The sequence below is a fragment of the Cetorhinus maximus genome, chromosome 6 (assembly GCF_964194155.1).
Source record: "Cetorhinus maximus chromosome 6, sCetMax3.hap1.1, whole genome shotgun sequence".
NCBI classification, from domain to species: Eukaryota; Metazoa; Chordata; class Chondrichthyes; order Lamniformes; family Cetorhinidae; genus Cetorhinus; species Cetorhinus maximus.
The window spans coordinates 135,330,502-135,349,089 of NC_135884.1; the positions used below are offsets into that span (position 1 = coordinate 135,330,502).

The 18,588-nt window shown below is 40.7% G+C and overlaps 1 protein-coding gene across 1 annotated transcript in view; it reads left to right on the forward strand.

Moving 5' to 3' along the window:
* The first annotated feature begins 10,870 nt into the window (after positions 1 to 10,870).
* LOC144681393 (estradiol 17-beta-dehydrogenase 2-like) overlaps positions 10,871 to 18,588 on the forward strand; it is a 44,970-nt gene continuing 37,252 nt past the window's right edge. Inside the window, exon 1 of the mRNA XM_078542985.1 lies at positions 10,871 to 11,168. Within this exon, the coding sequence (XP_078399111.1) occupies positions 10,871 to 11,168 (298 nt within the window). The remainder of the gene's footprint in view (positions 11,169 to 18,588) is intronic.

Below are 18,588 nucleotides of genomic sequence, written 5' to 3' on the forward strand. Positions count from 1 at the left end.
TTCCAGGTGGTGGTGTTTCCATGTATCTGTGGCCCTTGTCCTTCTAGATGGTGGTAGTCGTGGGTTTGGGTTATCAGCTTGTCCTCCCGTTTTAAAAGATTTGTGTATGTGAACCTCTGGGTTTCTCTGTTTCTACCTTCCTTCAAAGTGTACCAGTTTATATTACCTACCCTCATTTTCCTCACTTCACACTTATCTGCAATAAATTTCATCTGTCATGTATCTGCGCATTTCATCAGTCTGTCTACTGGATGTTGGTTACAATCCTGCTCACTATTTAATAATTGCCGAGCTTTGCGTCATCTACAAGCTTGGAAATTATTCTTTCTATACTCAAATAAGGATAAATTTAAATTTCTACTGTATTCTTTAAACTCTGTCAGCTCGGTCCTCTGACCTCACACCTTCGTCTCCCTCCCAGAACCATGATAGGATCCTCCTTGTCCTCACTTTTCACCCCACCAGCCTCCACATTCAAAGGATCATCCTCCGCCATTTCTCCCAACTCCAGCATGATGCCATCATCTAACTCATCTTCCCCTCACCCCCTCATCAGCATTCCGTAGGGACCTTTCCCCCCAGGATACCCTGGTCCACTCCTCCATCACCCCCAATACCTCATCTCCTTCCCACGCAATCGCAGAAGGCGCAACACCTGCCCCTTTACGCCCTCCCTCTTCACCGTCCAAGGGCCCAAACATTCCTTTCAAGTGAAGCAGTGCTTCACTTGCACCTCCTTCAATTTGGTCTACTGCATTTGTTGATCCCAATGTGGTGGTCTCTATATTGGGGAGACCAAACAAAGAGTGGGTGACCGCTTTGTGGAACACCTTCGCTCAGTCTGCAGGCATGACCCAGACCTTCCTGCCACTTACCATTTCAACACACCATCCTGCTCTCATGCCCACGTGTCCATCCTTGGCCTGCTGCATTGTTCCAGTGAAGCCCAACGCAAACTGGAAGAACAGCACCTCATCTTCCGATTAGGCACTTTACAGTCTTCTGGACTTAACATTGAGTTCAACAACTTCAGACCATGAATTCTCTCCTCTATCCTCACCCTTTTTTTAATCCTCCTTTTTTTGCATTCATTTTTATTTTTTATCCACATTTTTATTTTTATTTATTTATCTGTGGTTTTATCCCCTTTTTTATCCCCCATCCCACTTTCTATACTTTTTACCCCACCACTGCCCCCTCCCCCCACCCCATTCCTAAAAGGGCCACCTGTTACTTGTTCCATGTTGTCCTTTCGCACAATGCTAGCCTTGTTCTGCTTTAATAACATTCTGCTTTCTTACCTTTATGCCACAATCAACACTTTTTTTGGGTACTAACCACTACCATTAACACTCCCTTTGTCCTTTAGCTGATGACATCTTTGTCCATCTCTCCTTTGTCCCCACCTATTGCTGGCCTTTTATCCAGCTTCACCTGCTCCACCCTCCCTAAAACAGTACATATTTCATCACATTTCCACTTCTCTTCGGCTCTGAAGAAGGGTCATCCGGACTCGAAACGTTAACTCTGTTTCTCTCTCCATAGATGCTGTCAGACCTGCTGAGTTTTTCCAGCATTTTCTGTTTTTGTTTCAGATTTCCAGTATCCGCAGTATTTTGCTTTTAGCTTGGTCCTGACCATGGGGTATTATTATAGCCACTTACCATAAACACAGTATATGGCTCAGCCAATCCAACAGCAACAATTTACCATTTAAGTTTTCTTCTGAAGTGTACATTTTAAGTTTTCTCTATTCAGTGACTTCTACTGTCGTGTGGATAAATTGATGTCTGTGTGAAAACTATGAACATAAACGATTCTGGAGTGAGAAAAAAGCATTTAATCTATTAATCTTTCTTTAATCAGCAGGAATGGTGGTGAACAAAAGACAACGGATTTAACAGCATACTAGAATGATTTGTGGGCACACATAGAAACAATAATTAACTGAATTATTGCATCGTAAATGGGTTAAATTTTAACATTATGGATATTTACGATTGTCCGCTCTGCTCTCCCTTACTCGTAGCCAGAGTGTAGAACTGTCAGTTTCAGACTGAGTTATAATGGTCAGTAATATTTCTATGCCAGTGGGATTAGCGGTTTGAACTTGGTGACCCCAGTAGGAAATATGTTTTCTCAGAATTGCTATTTTATTGGTGGATTAAATCCTAAATTTCAAGCATCTTGAGAAAGCAGGAGACTGGGAACTGGAGATTCCAGGAGGGCAGGACAGAAGCAAATTCCTTCAATGTATGAAAGTAAGACTTAGATATAGAGAAGTGAAATTCAGTGCAGTTGGCACTAGTTATAACTTGGATATATAGAGTTGTCTGATGTATCAAAGTTCAAGACTCCGCTGTGCTGTGTACATAACTCATTCCATTTCCATACACTCTATGTAACCTATGAAATATGAGCACTGAGTTTTTTTAAAAATCACTAAAAGTGTGCTAAGGCATTAATAATGTTTCATCTACTCTATACAGCCAGGAACCACATGATCTGCCACAATCATTGGAAAACCTCATTCATCAGACCACAAAGCAAGATCACCCATATTGGTATTAAGAGGCACTGTTGATACAGCACCTGTCATTTATTATTTAGTAAGGCAGGTGAAGCAGCTCAGGGTGTGTCAAGAAAGATGAAGAAGATATAGCAGGTGAGATGGCTGCAAAAATACCAGAATGTCTTGGGCAAAAGTTTGCCATCTAGTGTGCCTACATGGATTATTTCAGGATACTCTTTTACAATAGTGGATGGTACAATAACATTTTGGGATACAACAGGTGAGTAATTTAAGACATGACATCTGGTAAGTAATAATGATATGTGAAAAGGAGGGGCTTAGGAGGTACAGGTGACTTTGGAATTATGGTTCCCAAAGCTCTTCACCACTGGAGTTTTCCTCGTGTCATGTCTGGGTCTGTTGTATATTAATTGATATGATTAGTCAACAACTTAATTACTGGTGCATCATGCAACTACTAGGATGGTAGGAGAACCAGATGAATCTGATTATTTTTCACCTAGCCATTCCTATGTTGCTACAACACAAAATGTGCTCAGTGACCACTCTTTCAATGTTACTATTTTCCAATGATTTTGCTCATCATTTGCTCAAGCATAGTTCTCCAGTAAGCTTAATTTCCTTTAAGTTAAGTTGACTGACAGAGAACACATGTTATTTTGCTGCATACACAAAATTGAAAGCATTGAGAAATTGTACATTATTGGACTGTACAAGAATGCTCAGCTAAGCAAACATCTGCCAGAAGATCATCTTAAAACATCTGTTTTAATCAGAAAATCTGAACGCAGTTTTGATGCATAATGGTGATGTTATGTTTAAGGATGATGAACATATGTAGACAATTTAACAGAATATTTCAAACATTACTGGAACTGCAGATACTTGATCCCTGTAGATATGCATATCACATCCTGTATTAATTTGGTTTTGATTTAGGTTTCTAATCACTTGCCTTTTGATGCCTACATATTTATATAGGATTTCCAGATATTCCAACAGCCTCCAATCTAGAATACCTGAATGTTCTCTGTAAACTGCAGTGAAGCAGTAATTTGCAAATTACTATTTTGCACTTCCTATTGCTAATAATTGGAGACTTAAGGCAAGTATTTGAGTGCACAGTTTTTTGTTGCTTTGCTCATTAGTGAAATTAAAAAATCATATCATGTTACTTGAAAATTGTGGAGGTTGCAATATTTATGTAAAAATAATCATAGTATAAATGTTGTGAATAAGTTCATGTTGTTTAATTACACAAAAATAATTCAATTATCTGCTCTTTCATAGCAAAAAAAACTTTATAGTGTTACTGTTCCTTTCATTTTCTTATTATCTGTCTTCCTTGCTCTGTCTTCCTCCATTCACTGATTTTGTACCTGAAATCTATTGACCTTGGATCAGTTTCCATAGTTTGGGATGCATCCACATTGATATCACTACTATGAAGTTGAATACTCCCACCACTGCCATTAATACATCGTGAATATCAAAATGTATCTTCAGTAATAATGTAAAGTCACTAGAAATCACCAAAGTAATTTTCCTGTGATGTAACTTTTATATAAAATTGCCACTCCTTTTTACATATCATTATTTTAAACTGTTACAGAGACAATTACTGGCAGGCTGCAATTTTGTATCGAGTCCTTTCATACTTAATTAAATCCTCTACAGTAATGGATTTTAAAGCTTGACATCATTAATACAAGCAGTCTGAGAGACCAATAGCTGCTTGACTCTGATGCATGGCTTCTCACTGCTCCTCACTTACCAGATGTCATGTCTTACATAAATAACCTAAATATTTTAATTGTCTGGCCACAGTGTTGCAGGCCAAACAGATGGTCCAAATATACATGCATAAAACTCCATGGAATTTGTTTCCCTACATTATAACTGTAATGGCACTTCAAAAAGTGAAGCACTTTGGGACATCCTGAGGACGTGAAAGGTACCATATAAATTCAAGATTTTTTTATTTTCTCATTTGCACAATGGTACATAAACTGAGTTCATACAGCATTGGTACGGTCCTGTCAGACACTATTATTGGAACTTAGGACGACTTCAGCAACAAGATCGAAACTATTGGAGAAGAAATGTTGCATGGCCACTGCTACATGAACACTTTTACTTTGATCATAAATCAAACTAATTGGCAGACTAAATCATCTAAAATGTATCCAAATTTGTGCGAGTCCAATTGAGTACAATAAAATATTGTACTAGGACAAATCAGCCTGTGCTCCAAGAGACTCTCAATTACCTTCATTTGTTGAAATTCAAAGCTTTAATAATATAACTTCCTCTTTAAATGGCATTGAGAAAACTGTCATTATATTTAGTCAATTTATCAAGTAACTTAAACAATGTTTTATCTATTCCCAAAAGCTGAAACAACTCATTACAAGAATCAATTTAATCTTCTGATGTGACATTTTATTCTAAACTGCCAAGCTCTTGTTATCTATCTTATGGACTGCAATTCCTATACAAAGAACTGGTAGGTTTGTGATAATATTGATTGGTTAAAATGCTTCTCACCACTACCTCACTTGATAAGTTAAGAAAATGTTGAAAAACATTTGCGCCAAAGTTGAAAAATTATACCTTTTAATACATCTTTGCCAACTCATACAATACAGGGAACATTTTAAAAGTTTATTTTCTGAATACAAGCTAAAATTAAATGCACACTATTCTTGGAAAAACTCTAAGAGGAATGAAAATCTCTTAAACACTGTTAGAAAATTTGATTTTTGTTTCAGTCTTAAAAGGAGCAAGTGGTCTAAACTGTTTTCCTACTCTTGGTGAGTGAGTCTTCTTATATGAGTACATTTGTGTTTGTCCAAAGCTATTGTACATAGTCATATGTCCCTGTATATCTTTTATTATGACATTATTCAGATCAAGATACTTTCATATGTGTATTTTATCAAACTACTACGCTTATGGGTGTACTGTACATTAACATTCATTTTGTGAGGCAATTGTACAACTGAAATAAATACATATAGAAATGTTGAGGCCATTGTATATTCGGGTGTACAATCACAAATATTTCATGTGTACACACATTGGCATACAGTCATAGGCATGAGCTTGCATCCTAATGCTGAGATGAGATATTGAATTTCCACCACCATTCTCCTGAATGTCCACTGCAAGTTTGGTGTAAAGTCTACGGAAAACATCACAGAAATAGCATAAACGTGGAACTTGCTAACCCCAGAGTCCTCATATTTTAACAGCTAGTACAGAACAGGAAGAGTATTTTTGGGAAGATTGGCTATTGGGATTTGAAAGACTGACTAGAACTTGATTCAGCTAAGAATATTCTTGCCATACTTAAAGATAAATCTAATTTAATTGATGTATATCAACTACAGTGAATTGGCAATCAACTTCTTAATTCTTCCTAAAAGGTGTTTTGCCTACCACATAACTGAGCAATGTCATGTATGAATTTCATTGTCAGGTAGGTAGGTCATAATGTCCCAGAAACTGGTCGATCAAATCAAACAGCATGGTCTTTTAATTGTTCATAATAGGCACAGTAAAGACTATACTCAAACAGCTTATGCTTGCAAAACCCAAAACAAAATGCCTGCTGTTAGATGTGATTCCACAATTGGGCAGCACTTGCTTGACAATCCCTAGTGCTCTAATAGCTACATGAACAACCAACTTAAGATAACCAGCAAAATTGTCCCAGATTTGAACAAAATGTGGTAGCAGGTGGGAAAAAAGTCATTTTACCCGCTCCCGCATTGGTGGGTTTTCGCGCCATTTCCTCCCATTCCTGCCTCATTAATTATGCAGCCACAGGAAACATGCCATCTCATTGGCGGGTGGCCTCTGATTTGCATGCCACACCTTTACCTCATCGCTTCCTCACACAGGACTCCATATTTAAACTGCAGCCACACACACACTTCTCAAACCCAGGACTGCTGCAGTGAAGACATGGCCCCAAAAGCCAAGAAGAGTGCCTCCCCTCCCAATTCAGTGATGCATCCCTGGGATGCCTTTGAGGCCCGCTGCAATGTCCTCTATGCCTGCTCTGGCCACGGCAGGCCCATCAGTCTCACCACTCCGGCTTGGAAGGGGTGGCAGTGGTGGTCAGTGCCAATGCTGCACACAAGAGGTCGGCCATCCAGTGTAGAAAGTGGATGAATGATCTCATCCGTGCTGCCAGGGCAAGGCAACCATCTTATCACTCTAAACTCACACACTCACAAGGCCAGCACACATTCACTGGCATCTCACTCACTGCCAGCGAGTGCTGCCTGAATCAAGGTAAGCAAACAAACCTCAAAGTCCCAAGCAAAGTGCAGTTTGCCAGGTGCACATCGCTTATGTACAGTTGTGAAACACGTTGGCGTGCCCAGATGATCCAGCGTAGGGGAATGATTCCTGCAAGCAGGGCTTATAATGAGATGCTAAAGTATTGAAATTAGGTTCCCGACATGTGGTGGCAGGAAACATGGGCCACCATTGATGGGTGGAGCGGAAAATTGCAAACTGGTTTGATGACAGCGTGAAACCAATTTTTGGCCTTATCGCCATATTGTTTCTCTCCCCCCCCCCCACCACTACCCCACCATCCCCTCCCTAACCCACCAACCATGATGCCCAACAGCAACAGGACTGCAAAATTCAGGCCTATGAGTCTGGCTCATAGCATGGCTCAGTTACACTTATTGGAAGCAACATACATTCATACACAGGGACCTGTCCTCTGCAAACAAAAGGAATATATTCAAGCCTTGCACCTTTTTTCAGTTATCTGGGAGCTTCAGCAGCCTATAGTTCCACATTGCTTTCTCCATGGCAATGCCTTGGCCAATCAGGGTCAACTTTCCAACCAATCAGCACTCTTTTCTCCTGTAGTATAAACTGTTGTGATTATTTGAAATTTGACATTCTTGAGTGCAAGACGAAAAGCTTCGGCAACATGTCTCTCTTTTCAGCTATGTTCAACTTCTTAATTTAGCCAACTCTAACTGCAATATCTTTACATGAATGAAAAATTTATATTTAATAGTTTTAACCGCTACTGAAACTTCTGTTCTGAACATATTAATATTTCACTATCACGGCCCATAACATTAAAAAGATTGCAATTTTTAAAAAATAGATTTGTGTTTTCTCTTTCTTGTAGTTCAATCTACCTCCATATTTGACTTGTGCAGCTTTTAGGTAATCTCACAAAACATTGTATAAAACAATGTATGGAACTACTGAAGATTCTATAACCGTGGTAGCTATGGATTCTGACACAATTCTCTTAATACATGGTTTTGAACATTTTTACTTTTTTTCTCTGTTAATGCCATATGACACTTGGTGCTCTGTTCAAATATTTTTAAGATTGAGAGATAAAAGTATTTTTTCTTTGCCAGCTGGAGTTACAGTGGAGATGGGGTAGCAATTTGCAAGGACTGAGGGATCTATGCTCACGCGTGATGATGGCAGTTTTGAAAGGGGGAGGGGAACTGTATCTAAGGAAAGAGAACCATTTACAAGTTAGCATGAAGACTAGGTAGGGAAGTTGGTAGTTAACAAATTAGTGGGAATGGAGTCAAGAGCTCAGAAGGTGGATCTTACAGATAAGATGAGCTTGGAGAGGGCATGAGAAAGACAGAGGTTCAGGGCTACAACAGGGAAAGTATTAGCTTGGTTGGCCATGGGAAGGGGGATATAGTTGAGACAACTTAACAATTGTCTCAATCTTAGTGACAAAGAAGTTTATGAGCTCCATGCACGCAACTATTGCTTCATCCTTGCTGCCCTATGATGGCTCATCATCCTACAATGGATCAAACTTAAAATCTATGCCTTTGTCAACATTACGCTCCTGACCTGTGCAATATTTTCTCCTTTACGCCATTTCTGCATCCTTTGGTCTTCCAGCCTAGACCAAGGCTATGTATCCCTCCTCTCCTTGCCCCATCAGAATCTTCAGTCACCTTGGTACTCCTCACTGCAGCTCACTCTTCAATCCTCTGAGCCACTTTACCTCTCTTTCCATTTTTGAAAGCTTTCTCAGATAATCTGTTTAACCATCTTTTATTCCAACCTTTCTGCAAATGTTCAGCACCAGTTACTTTTCTTCACTCTGGAGTACAATGGGACGGTTTTCTATGCTAAAGTTGTAATATAAATGCAAGATGCTATTATTGTTTAATAGCTTGTTATAATAACAGTGTGATAGACTTCTTGAAAAGGGTGGCTGGAGGGTGGGTGGGGGGGGGAGGAATTTTGACAAAGACGTATTACTTTGGCCCAACTTATGACTACAATATTTGGCTAAATTATTATTTGGACCAAGAAATGCATTGACCTTTCTTCCTAAGTGCACATTAAATTAACTGTGCATTCACAGCTAGAATTAATCAGACATATGGAAACACCTACTCTATATTTGAGGAGCAACTAAAAGACAGTGATAAAAAATATCTACAAATAGCATATCTGTGATAAAAAATATCTACAAATAGCATATCCTTGGAAACATAAATCTGGTACTGAGTTTAAGTACTCTATTGTGGGTTGCTGATAATGTATGAAGGCACATAAGAGCAGGAATAGACAATTCAGCCCCTTATGCATGTCCCACAATTCAATCAGATTATGGCTGATCTGCACCTCAACTCAATTTACTCACCTTTGGATCATATCCCTTGACACCCTTACTTAAAAAATCTGTCAAGCCCCCTCCTGAAAATTTCAATTGACCCAGCATCCATAGTCATTTGGAGAGAGTTCCAGACTTTCACTATCCTGTGTGGAGGTGCTTCCTAATTTCACTCCTGAATAGCCTAGCCCAATTTTAAGGTAATAGCCTAGGCGTGACCAAACTTTGTGAATCTTAGGGCTGCATCTTCGGACATCTGAGAGCTGCAAGACCCAGGCAACCTTTACATATATTCAATAAAACTGTTTGCTTAAATTAAATTCCACTTTACTTAAATTACTATTGTAATAGCAATACCCCCCTCCCCAAAGTGAGATGATGCAGGTATCAGGGCTAATCACTGCCAGAGGTAAAGTGAGTCTCCATTCTGGATACAGGTCTTTGAAAATCAGGGAGCAACAAAGGCCACAAGTCAGAGGGTCAGCAGCAAGAGGGTGGGTTCGGAGAGGCCGCTCCCAAAGGGCGCTGATCGGGTCACGCGGCCCTACATCAGGTGACGGGAAACGACGTTAAAAGGAACTGGCCGACGTTAAAGCGCATTCGCCTTCCCTGAGTTGTCAAGTTGCCGACACAACCGTGTGACCGGCGCATCGTTGGGAGGCCTGGCAAATGTAAACACATGACTCTTGGTCGTCACTATGACTGCCTCAATGGCTACCCTCCTCAGCCAACAGGGGTTTCTGACTTCACTCCCCACCCACCCCGCCCATGAAAAGATGGGGGTAGCCCCTCTCGTTCCCGCTGTTTTTCCAGCCCCCGATCCCACCCCCCCACCATCGGCGGGGAAAATTCCACCCCGGGTGCAAGGTACGACTTGTCAAAGCGGGAAATAGTTTGAGTAGTATGGACCTTTCAACGTCCAGAAATTGTCTGAAACATGGGATTTATAGAAGAATTTACCTCGGCTGTGAAACTTTAAAAAGAACTTTCAGCTGTTTCAGACAGAGGCTGAGGCCACAGTGTCGAGAGCCGCACTTTGTGTGTGAAAAGAGCCACACGGCGCGAGGGAGCCTTGGTCTGGTCCAACCCGCCTTGTAGCCCTTTGTCCTGGATACCTGCCGAGAGCAACATCGATTAAACACGGAGACACCATCACATCACTCAGCCTTCTTACACACAAGCGAATGCAAACCGGGTCTACACAAACTCTCATACTTTAATCCTTTAAACGTTCTGCTGAAACCTTCGACAAAATTGGGAATAGAGCAGATAATAAACCCCTCCCCCCCCCCACCACCAATTCAGACGAATTTTTTAGTTTCCCCACCCTCCAGCTCACGCCAGAATTTTTTTTTTAAATATGCCAACCTGTATGTCCACAAGTTTTTAATTCTCTTGTGGCGCGTCAATATATGACTGTGAGCAAATTACTGTGACATAACAAATAGCTGCATGTTTGTCTCCCATGGCGTCCAGTGGGAGGTATTGGGCGTGTTCACTGTTTGGAGAGAGAGAGAGAGTGTGTGTGTATAAGTGTGTGTCTCTCCTGTGCCCATCGCCCTGCTGCTGAAGTTTTGAGAAGTGAGTGTGTGTGGCGGGCGGTGGGAAGAGGTGTAACTGAGGGGAGCGGGAGCGGCGGTAGGTGGTGGTGCGGAGTGCTGGCGGTCGGCTCGGGAGAGGAGAGGCGAGAGCGCATGGACCAGGCGAGCGATCAGACCCAGCATGAGGTGCTCTTCTTCTCGCTCCTCTACAGCGTGGCCACGGCTGTGTTCGGCGGCGCGATCGCCCGCCAGCTGCTGAAGCAAGAGCTGCAGATGGACCTGCGGTCCGCCTTCATCCTGCTGCTGCTCTTCATCGGAGAGTCCGTCTGCTTCGTGGCTCTGCCCGGCTACTCCGGCCTCAGCCTCTTCTCGGTGGCCTGTCTGCTCAGCTACTGCACACTGCCAAGCAGCGGGCTCCTACCCGTCCAGGAAAAGGCCATCCTAATCACAGGTACAGCTACACCACAGCGTTTTGCTTTCTCTCTCTCCTCTCTCTCTCTTTTAAAATCCCGCTCTTTTTCTCTCTCTCTTTCTCCCTCTCTCCAGTCCTTTTCGTTTTCATTCGGCGAGAGGAAACGGTCAATGTAATTCCAGAGCAAAAGGACCTCCCCAGCTTGTGAGCGTTTAAAAATACCCACCCTGCCGTTACCGCGGAATGTAATTTTCTCTTTGAAATCGTTCCCACGATGTTTGCACATTTTAAACCAGGGCTCCACACATGTCAAAACTAAGGGCAAGTGCTGAAGACACGTCAGGTTGTTTCGGAGCTCCGGATCCTGTGGTGCCTGTGTTACTTATGTATTCTTTCTCTCATTTTTTCGTTTACTTTATTGCCCTTCCCCCCCCATATTTGCTCGTGTTTTAATTATTTCATTCGTTTTCCAAAATACGCTTATTGTTTTATTTGTTTCGTTACAAAGTTCGTTCTCTGGGAGGAGGGAAAGGCCATTTCCTATCCAATTTCCAGTATTGTTTTGAAGTCGCCCATTCCCCTGAAATGATGGTTCCACCCAGTTTCTTTTCTGTTCCAAGGGGTCCTTTGCTTCAGCTTCTAATTATTTTATTGATCTCCTGTGACTTTCTTATTCTCTAGTGTTTTTCTTTCTAAATTTAGTTTCCCTCTCCCATGTATAGTGAGCCGTACAGTAAGTGAACTCGGTGTTAACGGTTCGCAGTTAGCAAATCTTTGAGTATGATTATAATAATCGATAATACACAACACTATCAATTAACCATTGATACTGTTTCTAATTAAGAGAAATAGTGTACCTTTGCATGCTATTGGTGTATATATGGTGCTTGCTAGGTATGATATGACTCATATATTCATTTACCGTAGCAGAAAACAATCTTAATTTATACGAAATGTTCAGGTTTATGCATGCAAGTTGAGCCGGTTGCAACACAATAGTTTTAAAGCACGGTTTTACCTTTCAGCAGTTTCAGTTCCCATGAGTGGACTTTGCCTCATATTCTAGCAGTTACATTTTTTACCTGCCCCTTGCAGACATTATGTCACCCAGCACTAACAACTCCCTCAACTACAGTAAACTGTATGCTGGATTTATATGGCTTTGACCCACCCATAATGACCCCAGAGTAAATAAAATGCCAACACATAAAATTTTTTACAGGCTTAAAAATAACAAATATTTATTTTCAATTTACAACATACTTTAACACTAAAGTTAGGAAGACACAGCACAGTTAAATGGGTACAGCACAGAAAGGCTTTCAGAATTTGTCCACACTTAACTCTTAAGCACAAATACTGTAGAGACTCTGAGGATGTAACTCTTGTAGAGTTAAAACAATTAACTAAGTTAACAAAAACAAGGGATAAATCAAGCACAGCCCCTAAATCAGGTCAGCTGTAAAATCAAGAAAAAACTTTAAAGGACACTTACAAACATTAAACCAAAAACTCTGAGGATGTAGTTGTACTGCCATTGAATGTAAAAAAGCAAATTGGTTTCAGCTGCTCATCAATGTGAAAATGCTATCCAACTTAGGAGTCGCATCTTATCTGATTCTTAAGCACATTTCAAAGAGACCATCTTCCACCCACTCTGACTTTGCACCAGCAGAAGTACAAGTCCAGTGTGATGTCAAGCAGCATTTTAAAAGTGCCCACATCTAATCCTCTTTGGGGTTTGGTACCAAAGACTCGTGCTGCAGAACTAGCTGTCCCCTTAGTCAAACTGTTCCTCCAGAACTAGCTGTCCCCTTAGCCAACCTGCTCCAGTGTAGCTACAACACTGGCATCTACCTGGCAACGTGGAAAGCTGCCCAGATATGTCCTGGCGACAAAAAGCAGGACAAATCCCACCTGACCAATTACAGCCCCATCAGTCTGCTGTTGATCATCAGCAAAGTGATGGAAGCGATCATTGACAGTGCTACCAAGCAGCACTTGCTCAGCAATAACCTGCTCACTTTGGGTCCACTTGGCTCTGACCTCATTACAGCCTTGGTCCAAACATGGATAAAAATGCTGAACTCTAGAGGTGAGGTGAGAGTGACTGCCCCCGCCATTAAGGCAGCATTTGACCAAGTGTGGCATCAAAGAGCCCTAATAAACCTAAAGTCAATGGGGATCCGGGGGAAAACTCTCCATTGGTTGGAGTTGTACCTAGCCCAAAGGAAGATGGTTGTGGTTGTTGTAGGTCAATCATCTCAGTCCTGGGAAGTTGCTGCAGGAATTGCCAGGGTAGTGTCCTAAGCCCAACCATCTTCAGCTGCTTTGTCAATGAGCTTCCCTCCATCATAAGGTCAGAAGTGGGGATGTTCATAGATGATTGTGCAATGTTCAGCACCATTCGCAGCTCCTCAGATACTGAAGCAGTCTGTCCATATGCAGCAAGACCTGGACAACATTCAGGCTTTGGCTGCTGTGTGGCGCAAATGTTACTTGCTGCTTAAGTGCTAGACAATGACCATCTCCAACAAGAGAGAATCCAACATCTCCAACAAGAGATAATCCAACCATCTCCCATGACATTCAATGTAATTACCATCACAGAATCCCCAACTATCAACATCCTGGGGGGTTACCATTAAACAGAAACTGAACAGGATCAGCCATATAAATACTGTGGCTACAAGAGCAGGTCAGAGATTGGGAATTCTGTGGCAAGTAACTAGTCTCCTGACTCCCCAAAGTCTGTCCACAATCTACAAGGTTCAAATCAGGAGTGTGATGGAATACTTTCCACTTGTCTAGATTAGTGCAGCTCCCACAACACTCAAGAAGCTTGACACCATCCAGGGCAAAGCAGCTCACTTGATTGGCGTCCCATCCACCACCTCCAACATCCACTCCCTCCACCACCGATGCACAGTGGCTGCAATATGTACCATCTACAATAAGCATTGCAGCAGCTAACCAAGGCTCCTTTGACAACACCTTCCAAACCTGTGACCTCTACACACCACCCTGACTTGGAACTATATCGCCGTTCCTTCACTACCGCTGGGTCAAAATTCTGGAACTCCCTCCCTAACAGCACTGTGGGTGTACCTACACCACGTGGATTGCAACGGTTCAAGAAAGCGGCTCACCACCAAGTTCTTAAGGGTAATTAGGGGTGGGCAATGAAAATGCATCACTGGCTAGGCCAGCGATTTTATGCCCCATGAGAAGAATTTTTTTAAAAAGTTCAATGCTTTTGATGCTTGGAACAAACAGACAACGTACCCCAGAGCTCCCAAACAATGACTGACAAGGGAATGGAGCTCTACATGCATATAACCAGAACTCCCTTATTGCTTACCACTGTGTAACTTGCAGTAAGGCACCCTTGCATTATAACTCAGGCCTACCAGCCATTTATAATATTTTAAAAATAGTGGGGTGTGACAGGCAGCTGTAGTAAGTATAATTGTAAATTTAGAATTAAACACCAGCTAATCAAAGAATTTTAATTTTCTCCTATTCAAACATGGTTCAAGAACATTGCCAAATGGATATCTCAGATGATGCCCCTCCTGAATAATATAAATACATTATATTGACTGTATTTCTTTTCAATCTCCACAGTTACGAAAACTTCAGATTAGCAGTTGTGTAAGATTTAATGACATTGCGTGATAGGAAAGAAGACATCTATCCAACTGTTAACAATGCTTGGTGAAGTACTGAGACAGGAAAAAGCATTTTTCATTGACACATATCTAGGTTGCAACATTTGCAACTAAATCCAAGACATTCCCTCAATGTAATGTCTGCAGGTTACAAGGGTACTCCAGTTTCTGTCAACATAGATAGCCGTTGACCAAATAATTTATAAATTAACACACAAAATGAAATGTCTCAGGTGTCACACAGCAAGTCCCATGTGGCTAGTGTTGACTGACATCTTGGATATTGAAATTAAAAAAACATGTCTTGTATTAGGTTATTTTTAGAAGTACGAAACCATGACTAGACTTTGCTTCCACCATAAGGTCTGTAATTCTCCCCAGTGACAAAGTGTTGAGCTAGAATCCAGCTTACACATTGTTGTGCAGCAATGTTGTTGTAATTTGAACCTCTGCAATTTTTATAATGTTGTAGATGATGTAAGAAGTACAACCTTCGCAGCAGAAACAAAATCCTATCATTCCACAAAATAGAATGACATAGAATATGCAAAATAGACAGCATAGAAACAGGTTATGTATCCAGCCCAATCAGTCCTTGTGTTATGCTCGACTTGAACCTCCTCCCATCCTTTCTCAGTTAAATTTGTCAGAATAGCCCTCAATTCTTTTCTCCTTTATATGATTATCCCTGTGGTAGTGAGTTCCATGGTCTGGCCACACTCTGGATAAAGATGTTTCTTCTGAATCCCCTATTTTCTTTCTTGGTGCCCATCTTATATTGATGGCCTCTAGTTTTGAAGTTCCAAACAAGTGGAAATTCTCCTCTGTGTCTACTCTATGAAAATCTTTCATAATCTCAAAGACCTTTACTGGGTCATTCTCTCGGTCTTTTCTGGAGAAAAGAGACTTAGCTTTTCATCCTTTCCTGACAGGTACAACTTCACAGCTTTGGTGTTGTTCTTATTTGAACATGTAAGATAAGATTCTTAGGGGGCTTGACAGAGTAGATGCTGAGAGGTTGTTTCCTCTTGTGAGAGAGTCTAGGACCAGCGGGCATAATCTCAGAGTAAGGGGGCTCTCATTTAAAATAGAGATGAGGAGGAATTTCTTCTCTCAGTGGGTAGTGAATCTGTGGAATCCTTTACTGCAGAGGGCTGTAGAGGCTGGTTCGTTAAGTATATTGAAGGCTGAGATAGACAGAGTTTTAATCAGTAAGGGAATTGAAGGTTATGGGGAAAAGGCAGGAAAGTGGAGTTGAGGATTATCAGATCAGCCATGATCTCATTGAATGGTGGAGCAGACACGATGGGCCGATTGGCCTACTTCTGCTCCTACATCTTATGGATCTTTGTAATTTACTATTTAATATACAACCAGAGCTTTGCACACAACTCCTAAATGTTGTCTAAAAAAAGTTTTAATACAACTATCATAAATTTTTACTTTTCAATTCTATCTCTCTGAAATACACCTTACTGGTGTCAGGAAGATATAATAACACTCATAATATTATTGGAATTTATTGTAAAATAGAGTAATAGTGGGTTGTGGCTCTCTCTCTCTGTGTGTGTGTGTGTGTGTGTGTGTGTGTGTGTGACATAATTGAATTAGAGGCAGCTAGTCTGGGTGCTCTGATGTAGGTTAGGTTTGAAATGTTAATTAGATAAACATGGGGAAGTTTAGAAACATAGGTGTCAAGGGGATATTTGCATTTTTAAATAAACACGATTAGATTGTTTTCAAAGGAGGGGTTAAATGTGTCACTAGCCAGGCGAAGCTTAGGAACAGTGTGTTTATTTTTCCCAACAGTTATTAGTAAAACTTAGTTTATTATCAGGAAGATAAAGTCCAAAGACATAGGGAAACAATGGGTATTTGCAGTCAAAGAGGAAAATATATATGAAGAAGCAAAGGCTGTGTGTAAGGAAAGGCATTTTTAAGATCTTACAAGTGTGAAAAAGCCTTCAGCATCTATGCCTCAAGCTGCTGTCTCCATGGACTGAAGTGAAGAGAACTCACTTTGAATTCGACTTGTTCAGGGTATCATGTTTCTTTGCCTGGATCTTTTAAAATCTATGGGTCTTACTGTTGTCTTAACAAAAGTGTAATGGGTGTTAGGTTGATTAGGGGATTTGGAAGTTATCATAGTGGTAATTTGTATATCTATGTATGTATTTTACATTTTTCTTATTAATAAATGTTTAATTTAGTTTTGTAAAAACCTATAAGACTTGGTGTTCTTATTATTACTGAATTCAAGGCACACATCTCGAAATTTATACAAATTGAAAATTAGTTGTGACAGTTGTTTCAAGTTTCCCTCTGGGATTTGAACAGCTCAGCATTTACCACCTGTGTCATACCAAAAATTGGGGGCTCTTTGCAGGATATATTTGAAATCCTTTGATTTTTTTTTTGGAGTTGGTGAATCTTAAGGTTACGAGTAGAGAAGCACTTTGAATTCAGGAGTTGGTGAGAGTTTTTTTTTAGTGGTGTGACTGCAATATGGCTTTGGCAGTTACCTATACATGTTTGGGAGTTGAAGTTCTAACTTGGCTGGTTTACAAAAAGTAAAGAAAGCTAAGTTACTGGAATTGGCAGATAAATTATAATTAGGATTACCTGCTGGAGTGAGGAAATCAGACATAATTGAAAATATAGCACAGCATTTTAAATTGGAAGGAATACCTGAGAGAACAAGTTCTCCAAGGGGTGGTTCATTGGAATGGGCTCAAATTCAGTTGCAAATGAAAAAAAAAAATCTAACTAGAGGCAGCCTGTAGAGGTGTCTTCAATAGAAGTGTTGTAGAGAGAGCATCCTGGGTTGTTTGCAGATTGTGTGATAAAATCACAGGCTCGTAGGTTGAAAGAAGAAAAACAAGAAGGACAGGCAGGGAGAAGGTGTTGAAATCCAATTAGCTGACACTGTGTTTGATAACATTGTTCAGGAAGAAAGACTAGAGGACAATTCAGCTGAAGAGTTTAACTCGAGGTTAGTGGAGTTACAGAAAAAGGATTTGCAAATACAACATTTATATCCGACAGCTTACTCAGAAACAGGCAACATGCATTCCAGAATGTTATTACCTTAAGGGTAATATTTTAATGAGAAAATGTAGGCTGTATCATGTTTCAGCAAATGAAAGCTGGAAGGAGGGGCATCAGATTGTTATCCCATTTGGGTATAGAAATGAGATTTTGAGGATAGCTCATGAAATTCTAACTAGGGGACATTTAGGAATTAGAAAGACAGGCGAAGATACAAAAGCATTTTTTTGGGCCTGGATGTAGTCAAATTCTATAGAACATGTCATACATATCAGCTGAAAGGGAAGCCACAAGCAGTGATTAAGCCGGCACCTTTAATTGCAATTGCAGCGTTTGAAGAATTCCAATCCCAGCGTTTGAAGAACCTTTTACTAGGGTCATGATTGATTGTGTAGGACCCCTCCCTAAAACTGAAAGTGGAAATCAGTATTTATTAACAATAATAGATGGTTCTACCAGGTTTCCTGAAGTGATACCCTTAAGAAGTATTGCAACTAAGAAGATTGTGAAGGAGTTAATTACATTTTTTACAAGATATGGTTTACTGAAGGAAATACAATCAGATCAGAGTTATGTTTTCTGTCATAGCTGTTTAAGGAAGTAATAAAGAGTTTAGGAGTAAAGCAATTTAAGTCAACAGCTTATCATCCTGAGTCACAAGAGGCTTTGGAAAGATGCCATCAAATTCTAAGAACTATGATGAGAGCGTCAGGATTGGGATTGGAATCCCAATCCTGTAA